At 39.7% G+C, this 11,101-nt stretch overlaps 1 protein-coding gene across 2 annotated transcripts in view; it reads right to left on the bottom strand.

Annotated features, from left to right (window-relative positions):
* Nucleotides 1-381: 381 nt before the first annotated feature.
* Nucleotides 382-11,101, bottom strand: part of MEAK7 (MTOR associated protein MEAK7) — a 23,679-nt gene continuing 12,959 nt past the window's right edge. Inside the window, exons 3-8 of one of the 2 annotated variants that reach the window (XM_073308080.2) lie at nucleotides 9,791-10,021; nucleotides 8,752-8,896; nucleotides 7,577-8,017; nucleotides 4,757-4,875; nucleotides 3,407-3,586; nucleotides 382-2,416 (exon numbers count right to left, since the gene is read on the bottom strand). In XM_073308080.2, the coding sequence (XP_073164181.1) occupies nucleotides 2,294-2,416; nucleotides 3,407-3,586; nucleotides 4,757-4,875; nucleotides 7,577-8,017; nucleotides 8,752-8,896; nucleotides 9,791-10,021 (1,239 nt within the window). In that variant the 3' untranslated portion in view covers nucleotides 382-2,293. The remainder of the gene's footprint in view (nucleotides 2,417-3,406; nucleotides 3,587-4,756; nucleotides 4,876-7,576; nucleotides 8,018-8,751; nucleotides 8,897-9,790; nucleotides 10,022-11,101) is intronic. The other variant, XM_073308081.2, reaches the window with a different exon arrangement.

Genomic DNA, 11,101 nt, shown 5'->3' on the forward strand with positions numbered 1-11,101 from the left:
GCTCTTAGATATTACGTTTTTGATGAAGAGCAGTTTTTGGCAATTCACTTAACAAAATTAAATACAACCAACCAACCACAATTGCTATTCTTTGGTGACAATAGCCTCCACTTGTTCCTGCTTACCATAAAATATGAACTGGCTCTTTTGGCTTAAAAACTGCTTAAAAAAAAATCCTGTAGATAACTTAATAAACTTTTCTTCTAGAAGATTCCAGAAATGCAGCAATCTCTGGGGTGGAACCCAGAAGCTATTTTAACAGCGCTCAGTCACACTACACAATCACCTAGTACACGCAGCGAATAATAGCTAATTGAAATTGTTGGGGAAATTTCAGGTGGCAGGATGTAAAAAAAAAAACCTGTTACAGAAAGAACTAAATACATTTATTAATTTATTTTCTACAGCAGTTCGGCAACATATCATTTAAAATTATTATAAAAACATTCAGAGGGAAAAAAATAGTGTAAAAAGTTCAGTATAATTACTCAACACAGAATTTTGGGCCCATTAAAGACTCTGGAACCTAACTTGATCATTTAGATAAACACATAAGAATATTAACTTAGGCCAACCTATGCTGATGAATAGGTACCACGTATACGCTAACCATTATTATGGGTAGGGTATAAAATGCATAGATGATTACCAGGGTCTGCAGCAGGAGGGATTTGTCCATGTTCCCCTTTCAACAATAATTTATATATAATAATCATGAATACTACCTACTTCTCACATTATAAAGTGAAGGCACAAATACAAGCTAATTTGAATGTCCTACTTTGGCACTCAATAAAGAAGTACCACATAGCTAAGGGTACACCAGAAAATACTTTCATTAGCGTTCATTGGAACCTGATCAAAGTAGTAAATGACCATATACAGTGTTAAAGTATATTTTATGCACCATGCAGTGTCAACAGTGAAAATCTAGATCCTTTATATGACAATGAATCCAGTCTAATACAAAGATGCTTTGATGTGATCTTCTGCTTTACTGGGAGAAAGATACTTCAGTTATACATATTGATAAAGAGATAAATACTGAATTTCAATTCCCCATGTCACTTGCTGGGGTGAAAATTCTAGTTCTCAGTAGAAGTGGGTTTTTTTTGGCAAGTAAATTACACAGCTAGAGAGTTAGCAATACTCAAGGTACTGAAATATGGATAGCTATGAATGGATTATGTTAGAAAAAAGCCCTGAATGTGACTGATTGTAGCTACTCACCAGCACAGGCAAGTGTTGTAAATAACAGAGAAGGAGCAAAAAAAAAAAAAAAGCAGTGTATCAGAGGTCAACCTATTTTTTTAAAAAATGAGTGATCACTGATTTCATTGCAACAAAATCTGTAATAAGAAAATAGTTTCAAAAGTTATAGACATTAACTCTAACATTTTTAAGGCATTTGTATAGGTTTTTAGATGTATGACTCCTTATGGCATAATCACACACTCCAGTCTACCTCTGAAGGCATTTTCCAAGACAATTTCCATTGACATCAATGAGAGTTATGCCTGAGTAAGAAACACAGGACTGGGCCCACTGATAGGAGTCTTTGTGGTTGAATCCCTGAATGACTCTAAGACTATTTTACAATGGGCCAAATTCTGTGCTGGCTTATTAATTCAGTGAAACTTCACTCAAATGAAGTCTAGCATAAGTCAGGGCAGAACTGGATGCAGTATATACAGACTTCTATGTTTCTGTGTAAAATCCATATATTTATGGAAAAGCTGAGCTTAAAAATAGATCCGAATTTGAAGCAGCTTTTACAGCAACGACGCAAATCAAGCACAGTCTTTATAAAGACTGAACTGGACTGTTCTACAGATACCATTTTAAAATGTTAACAACTTGTACGCTGCACAGACATTTAAATAATGAAGCTGATTTCATTGCATGCAAGGAATTATTTTCAGCTGAGGTATCAAAAGCTTGACATCTTTGAAATTCTATATACAGTCAAAGTTAATACACTGGTGACTAAGCAGCAATAATATTTGTGCTTAATATCTGCATGCAGAGAAGAAAATGAGCCTATTGCAAATGCCATCAAATGTATTTCCAGCTACAACCAGGACTTAGCCAGCTATCTAAATTCCCACTCTTCCAAAAGAAACCACCTGCAGTCATAACATCTTCCTGGCTCTAACTATTACGCTAGTACTCTTTACACTGCATTTTTGTTTCAGCTAATTATACAAGTGGAAACAGATGAGAAAATATCCTGTCCAAGGAATATCCGCACTTGATGGGATCAGGCAGAACAAGCCACGTTAAATGGGTCATCTTAGTTGTCATCATCCTCTTCAATCTGCTCTCGCAAACCATCGCTCTGACGACTTTTTCCAGTCATTTCTAACAAGGCCTGAGCCTCGGGGTCTGTATCCAGGATGCTCTTCTTACCCTTTATCTTAAAGAAAATCAAAAAGGCAATTTAAAATGTCATCACAAATGTCAGCAAGGTCAGGTCACAAGTAAATGAAGCTTGACTATCCATAAGCTACTTGTTTAGTTTTAAAGATTGCTATGATGGTTTCCCAGGTGCATGTAAACAGAAAAGATTCACTAGGACATACCAACTACTTTGCACCACTTCAGTGACACAAGACAGCTGTAAAGTTGGCTTAGCAGGCCAGTTTACTGTTTATGGTTGCTTTGGGCCACAAACCAGTCGGCATATACTGGTTAATCTGACCCAATATTTCAAGTGCAGATGTGAACTTCTAAGTGATTCAAATACAATTTGACAGTCTTCCTAAAAGACTAGTTCTGTTTCTATTTACAGATGTGTGTGCAGTGTATAGCCTCTGGGCATGTTTACATAATGTGAAAAGAAAATATCAGCTGCGTAAAATAGACATCGTAACAGGCACAACTGAGGAAGATTTACTGTACAAAGACAGAGTCCCCAACCTGGTCTCAGGAGCAGAGAAACTTTCATAGTCTATTTATGCACGTCTTCCTCACTTGTTCTTATTGAAACCAAGTCCCACAAAGATTTCCTGCATCCCTGACTAAATTATGGCTGTCTTAACACCCAAAATAATCCCACTCCTCTTTGGTATTTACATGCTTCAAATATATAGCATCATGGAGTCATTTAAAAGGATTACAGTAACACAGCCAATGTTTCATAGAGACAGTTGCAGTAGTCGTGGTTTGTTTCATTTATGCTTCTCGTTCCAGCTGGCATATGTACTTTGTGCTTTAAATTTCTGAAAGTGTTTAGCTGCCATAGCAATAGGGGCCAAGGAAATACATAAAGTGTGATTTCTCACAATCCGGACAAAAAGTCAACATATTTAAAACATTGAAGAAATATGTTATATATATTCTCCCTTGTATGTTTCTACACATGTAGGTTAATTCTGCCAGCTTTTGAAACACTGTATTCACTTACCACTGCGCTTTCTGGGAGATCTCCCACTGCCCACACCTCCATGGCATCTAGCGTAAAGTTTTCATTAGCTGACAGCTGAGGACTGTTGTAGGTAGTACATCTAGGTTTCGCTTTGCTGTGTCCCTTGCCATAGTTACTGTCTATCCAGAGCCCAAAGTAATCATGCTGTCCTCCCATGCCCTGTGAAATAAATCGTCACATTAAATACTTATTAAACCAGAAACTAGGTCCAGGCTCAGGGGTAGATTGTAAGTTGCTAGTTTCAGTATTTATGGCTAAATTTCCAAAGCTGGTAAAATGGGGCATCTCAAATAAGCTTGTGTTTACATATCTAAATTGTATCTTTGTGTGTGCAAGCTATCTGTACAATACCCACCTTGCAGGTCCTACAGGAGCATGACAATTCTGCAGACACATCAGCTGTACCTTGCTTTGGAAATGTAACCCGCTATGTAGTCTAACAGCTACTGTTCGTTTGACAACATGCCCGTTTTAACAAGGCGATACACATTTTAGCCAAGTCTTTCCCATTTAAAGCAACAAGTACAATTTGAGGTGGCTTTCTTTAAAGCAAGATTTCACTGGGACGCAGTGATTACCAAAGTCACTACTGAGGCAATGCTGACACATTCTGTCTTAAAACATTTGCCTGCTTGTTTAAAATAACTGAAATTCACCATGGTGCTGAGGACTGGTGCAAAGTCCTCTCTACCTGTAAGACCCTGTGTGGGACTGAACAGAGAACTTCCGGAGGGTAGTCACATAGAGACAGACTCTACAACCCTTGTGCACTGTTTCTGATGAGGGTTTCTTTATGCCAGCCAGGCATAAACCAGTGAGAAGAGACTAAGGATGGATCATCTGGATCTTCAGTTATGCAGGTCTAGGGAATCTAACACCATGTAAATGGTGTGGACATGTGCAGCCAACTCTTTGAGCCAACAGGCTAGAGTGGCAGCATCCGGAGGGCTGCATGCCAACTTTGAATGCTGTTCCCAATCTGAGGATGGATTCTACTCCTTAACTCCCCAGAAACTTCACCTGCCCGAAACCCAGTTACTTGGGTTAGAAATGCATGAAATGGATTTTACCCTAAACAGTTTACTGTTTAAATATGAACATCAGCTGTAAATAATCAGATAACCTGGCATCTTTACTCTGAATGAAAATGTATTAAGGTGAGAAATCCTCATAGTAAAAGTGCTGAGCTAATACACAAGGTGAAAAGGTGAAAACTTCCTTTAAGAAACACAGCACATGAAATATGTCAGCTTAAACAGGCAGAAACAAAGACACTTTCAAAGACCAGCCACGAACCTGATTTCCAAACTGTCATTTCTTAGTACTTACGAGTCCATTTGGGATAGTTTGCTGTCCATGATTCAAATACATGTAGTGGTCATTGTATCCAGTGTATGTGTGCACCATGAGAGAGGGAGAAATGGAAAACAAAAAGCATCTGTTGTCACCTATAAATTGCAGCAGTGTAAAGTGTCAGAGACAAAACAATGGACAAAGTGTGACTTACTTATGAGTAGGACGGGAAAGCAAGATCCCAAAAAGCAGCAGCAAAACAGTTCAGAACGAGTACTGATATGTCGGCAGCATCAGTACAGATTTTTAGTCAAGACGCACAGCCAACGTCTGTTCTGTGTTATAACTGTGCAGCACCACAGACATCAATGGGATTGCATGGCTGTAAATGAGGGCAGAATCTGGGGATCATGGGTATGTTTGATTACAATGTAAGGACTGGGCTACCCACAAAACATGCACAGGTTCACCTACGTAGTTTTTAAATCCGTTTAGTTAGAGCAGTGCAAACCCCTATGTGTGGACATTCTTGGTTCTATCTACAACTGGAAGGTATCAATTCAGCTTGATCGACGTAAAAACACTTTTAATTAAGCTTGATTCAAGTTTTGTATGTAGAGAAGGCCTAAGGGACTGATGCTTCACCACCTTGCACCGCTGTTGTTATTTACACCTGTACAAGCTAGGTGTAAAATGCCATCCAATCAGCATATTATCTTTATTTTGCACAGGTGTATTTACACACAGTACAAGACATTGCTGAACTGGGGCCTAATTTGTGAAAATGTAGGCCCTGATTTGCCAAAGTATGTGCTTAAGTACTTTGCTGAATCAAAACCTCAGCTAGCATTTCCCCTGAGTTTAAGAAACTCAGAACTAAAAATGTGAAACAATATCTTGGATAATGCCCTACTGAACAGTTGGCAAGGGATCCAGACTAAAAGGTTAATTAAAACCAACAAGGTTTTAAAAATGAGTGATATGGAGTAAAATGAGTAAATATATAACTTAGGGAGTTGTATTAATAAATGAGAATGTTCAACAGAGTAAGTTACCTATTAAGTCAATGCACACAGAGTTTCTATACTCACAAATCAATTATCTCTGCAAAATTTCACAAGGATTTTAATCAAACCTCATTTTTCCTGTCTAATTTGTCAGGGCAAGATATGTGCTTGAATCAATAGCTACAAGTTAAAAAGTGTCCCCTGCAACATGATGTCACTGGTTTCGGTAACCTGTCTCCCATAACTGTTCCTAAGGGCAAGTGCTAAAGATCTGGTGCATGAATTCTCACCAGAAAATAACTGTGATAATGCATAAGGCAAGCTGCATTTGAAAAGAAAACAACTTGGTCATTTAAAATTCTTCAAATCCTCTCCTCTCAAATTTCAGCCAACCCAAAGGCACTGATTAACCCACATGATTAGCAACTGGCATGGCAATATATTTTGTAAATTAACCTGCTGGAATGAGAGAAACACAAAAATCATATTTATATGTTACCTTGTATATATTTTTTCTTCCGTTACTACTTCAAAAGCTAAAGTCCCCTCTGCCCAAGTTTTGTGAAGGGAAAATAAAGGGTTCAGCTAGCATGGCTAGCTTTTAGCTCCAAGGGAAATCCCTTGTTGCTGTATTTTAAACAGGAACATAAATATCCATCCATCCATATACAGAAATATCCATCTGTTAGATGTAAACATACAGAGACAAATTCTGCTGAGTTTCAGCAATGTAAATCTGGAGTCATTCCAGTGTAGGGTGACCAGATATCCCGATTTTTTAGGGACAGTCCTGATTTTTGGGTCTTTTTCTTATATAGGCTCCTATTACCCCCACCCCATGTCCCAGTATTTCACATTTGCTGTCTGGTCACCCTATTCCAGTGATACAGAGCAGAATTGGGGGGGTGAGGGGGGGCGTGTATTGGTATATCTTTTACTATGTAGAGCAACAGCCAAACAAACTTAAGACTGCCATCTAGTGGACGTTTATTTTGATCTATTAAATAATGAAGTTTGGTGGGCCACATTCGTCTCTTGTTTACACCAATGGAGCTCCAGTAAAGTCAGTGGGTAGAACTGAAAAGAGAATTTGTTCTAGGGTATTTATTTTGTGGTCAGTAAGTCCTGCGGATTTAAAAATTGTCAATGAATAACAGATACAAACTATAAAGCAACCATCAGTACTGGATCTGAGTTTGCAATAGGGCAGAGGATCTAGCCAGGTTTTTACCAATATACAGAATTATAATTTCATTTTGAAGTAAGGAAGCAAGCATTCCCTCATTTTAGAGAAGCATGATATGTGTTACTCCAGTAAAATTACTGAGTTCAGGAAGTGGATATAGAAAGGTATTCCTGCTAAACAACATGCAATGCAACAGATACCGATGAACCACACATCAATGACCACTGTGGCTACATTCTGGTCTTGTTAGAGCATCAACCTAGCAGGTGAAGAGACATTTTCTAAGGGAAACAATAAATAAAAGAGAGAATGGTTTGATTAAACTATGTTTTGTAAGGGGCATCTACTGGATGCTGTCTTACCAATATTATGGGCAACTCTGTATGTGAGCTTTCAGAGTAACTGAATGTATCTGTATGTGAGAAAACAGAAAATAAAGAGTGGAAAAGAACTACAGGGTCAACAAATTATTCTTCCACTGAGACAGATAAGCTTTTGAAATTAAGTCAAAAGATAGCCACATGTTAAAATTTGGAAGAGGACAGACTCAACTGTCTTGCAAGAGTTCCATCCCCTTTGCTCCTTGATAAAGTCTTCATTAACACATCCCATGCTGCTACTCTAAGCCATGAGATTTTTGCAGAAAAATAAATAAATTCTTACCTTGAAATTGTGGTTTAACTTCCCATGATTCTGATGCAAACCCACCAAAGATATATCCATCCAAGTCCTTTAAGACCAATATACAGGGACCCTTGTTTATGATTTGCCCACAGAGCTGTGAAAAACTTTCTCCGTGAACCCGAGAAGAAAACAAAAGCCTCCACTTGTGCTGTAGCTCCGAGGGCAGATGGGAGTTGATGTATATGATGGATGGGATGTCAAGAAGACTAACAAATCCACTTCCTTTGATGCCCTTGCACTTTGGAACCAAATTGACTATGTCGTTAGCCTGATCTGGGAGTGAATGCAGGACAAGGAGCCCCTGCCTGATGATAACACTGAGGAAAGTAGAGATCTGTGGCACTTGGAACACCCAGTTCGCAATGGTACTTTGATCACACATGGTATCCATGAGAGGAGGTCCCGCGAGTTTCTTCCCATCTACACAATAAACACATTAACACAAGATAACTTGTACATTTCTCACAAGGGATCTGCAAAGCTGCTTATAGCATCCAAGTCTATATCTTCCCCTAAGTATATAATTACTTGCCTTCTAATTTTTTATGGTGGAAACATTTATTCACATTTATTCATTATTTGAACAAATAATGAATGGCAAATGGAAGGAGCTAATACTGTCTGCAAGATTAAGTAAACATATGCGTTGGAAAGGGGCACAGTTCTTGGTAACTTGGGACATCCTCTAGCTGTACTGGAAAGATGGTTGAGAAATATGATGTCTCAGTTACAACGTATCAGATGGCTTCTACAAGATGAAAGATCTAATACCATGGCATAGCAAAGCATAGTCTCGTTCATCAAACATAAGCAAAGACTGCCATAAAGGGATATAAATGCACCAAAACACCAATCAACTCTAAGCCAAGTAATTCTACAATGGTGACGAGGCCTACTGAGATAAAACACGTAGCTATAAATCTGCATGACTACAAATTAGATTGAATAGGGAATTCAAATCCAAACTGTTCCCAAATTCCATCAGGAAGGGTAGATGGGTAATTAAAATCCCCAGATCTGAATTCAACCCTCTCGTTTTGGTTCTTGATCTGAATTTCTAACTCCAGGTCAGAGAGCGCAAATATCTTGCAAGAACAGCTGATTCTGCAATACTTACACCATTTTGACATAAATTTTTTCAGTATTTTCCTTACCTTCAAGTTTCAGTTCTGATAACAGCTGAGAAGCCAGAACCTTTACTCCACTGGTAGGATCTTGAGTCTTCCCCAGATTCCAGCCCATCAGCAGATTCCTGTAGCTCAGTACATGAACTACAGAGGTGATCACATCCTCTGTGAACTTAAAGGGCATAATATTGCCATTACAACCTTAATTCCATATTTAAAAGAAAATTGCCAAGAACACCGCAAAGCACCCCACAAGGGCATTAATCAGTGCTTATCGCAGTGACCTGGGTGAAATGGACGTCGTTGCCATACGTAAATATTATGAATAACACCTGTCTGCTATAGTTAAATGTCATAAATAATCATAGGTTTCAGAGTAGCAGCCGTGTTAGTCTGTATCCGCAAAAAGAAAAGGAGGACTTGTGGCACCTTAGAGACTAACGAATTTATTTGAGCATGTAGCTCACGAAAGCTTATGCTCAGATAAATAATCATAGTTCATATTTGTTAAGCGCCTTTCCCGCAATGACCTCAAGTATAAATCTTAATTCTCAAACATCCTTCCATGGTAACTTTTACACATGGGTTAACTGAGAAGAAACAGAAGGTCAGAGAGTATAATTTACAATCTAGCCCATATTGGGGGTGAAGTGGAGCTACACTGCCCCCAGAGGAACTTGGGGTGCTGGGCTGCATCATCCCTTTTGTTTGTGCAGCTTGTTCTCCCTTTGGGCTATTCTACAGCCCCTTTGGGTGTATGAACCCTGAGTGTGCCTTGAGGGGGCAGTCTATATGCTCCTCCCAGTGCAGCCGCAGACTCTTGAGACAGGTTCACAGGGAACAGAGAGGAAAAAGCCTATGTACTTCCATCCCCACTGGACACCTGCACTACTGCCATACGCAATCTGGCCCTAAAATGATTTGCCCAAGGTCAGAGTGAGCAAGTGGCTAAGCTAGGAAAAGAACCCAGGAGTCCTGAATCCCAGCCCGGTGCTCTAACCACTACCTCCCCAAAACATTTAAGAAAACAAAAACAAAAATACACACAAATGATCTTTTCCTTTACCTCTTCGATTTGTTTTCCCTTCACAGGCCCTTCGGTACTAGATATCATTCTCATTATTATGCTACTCTTCTCCTCTACGTTGCCTTTTAAAAGGGCTGACATAAAAATTATGAACTGCTCCTTAACAATCTGTTCACTTGACCCCGATGACTTCCCAGTCAGGTCAACACTTTTCATTCCACTGTATAGCCTAAAGGTCATTTGCTCCGGTAATGCTTCCTGGACACGGGCCTGTCAGAGAAAGAAGACTTAAGGACAGATTTTTAACTAGGAAAAACAAGACTTCTATACGCCGCTAAAACAGTCCAGCTGATCTGTGCCTAGGTTTACTGGTTAGGAACTGAATATCCCACTATCTAATATGTATTAGAGCAGGGATTGGTAACCTTTGCCACAGGGCCCACCAGGGTAAGCCCCCTGGCGGGCCGGGCCAGTTTGAGGGAAGCGGCACGGGCCAAGGGATTTGCTGGCCCCCACTTCCCACAGCCCCCATTGGCCTGGGACAGTGAACCACAGCCAGTGGGAGCCGCGACTGGCCGAACCTGAGAACGCGGCAGGTAAACAAACCTGCCCAGCCCGCCAGGGGCCTTACCCTGGCGGGCCGTGGGCCAAAGGTTGCCGATCCCTTTATTAGGGTGAAACCTTCACAGAGGATCACTTCTCAAAGAGGCAGTCCCCATCTTCATCAACTATTTTATAGTATCCCCAAGGTTTCCAGTAGAATTTTGTAAGATCTTTAGTTACTTAGAACTTAATAAGCCATAGGTTCAAAACAAACAAACGGAAATACTTCTTCACACAACACACAGTCAACCCGTGGAACTTGTTGCCAGGGGATGTTGTGAAGGCCAAGAGTATAACTGTGGTAAAAAAAGAATTAGATAAGTTCATGTAGGATAGGTCTATCAATTGCTATTTAGCCAAGATGGTAAGGGATACAACCCCATGCTCTGGGAGTCCCTAAACCTCCAACTGACAGAAGCTAGGACTGGAAGACAGGGGATGGATCCCTCAAAAATGCCCTGTTCTGTTCATTCCCTCTGAAGCATCTGGCACAGGCCACTCTCAGAGACAGGATGCTGACCTGGACGGACCATTGGTCTGACCCATTATGGTCGTTCTTCTGAAAAGGCCAGGGTAATTTTATAGTACCTATCTTAAACTTGAACTTGTAAAAAGTTAAAAATATGCAAGTGAAGGATTTCTATAAGAAAACACTGTTTCAAAGATCTGTAGCTCAGTTAGTCAGAACAAAGTTCTGAACGTATTATGCCAGTTTAAGATGCTTCTTTTTGGAAATATAGCTCACAA

The sequence above is a fragment of the Lepidochelys kempii genome, chromosome 12, assembly GCF_965140285.1.
Source record: "Lepidochelys kempii isolate rLepKem1 chromosome 12, rLepKem1.hap1, whole genome shotgun sequence".
Classification (NCBI taxonomy): domain Eukaryota; kingdom Metazoa; phylum Chordata; order Testudines; family Cheloniidae; genus Lepidochelys; species Lepidochelys kempii.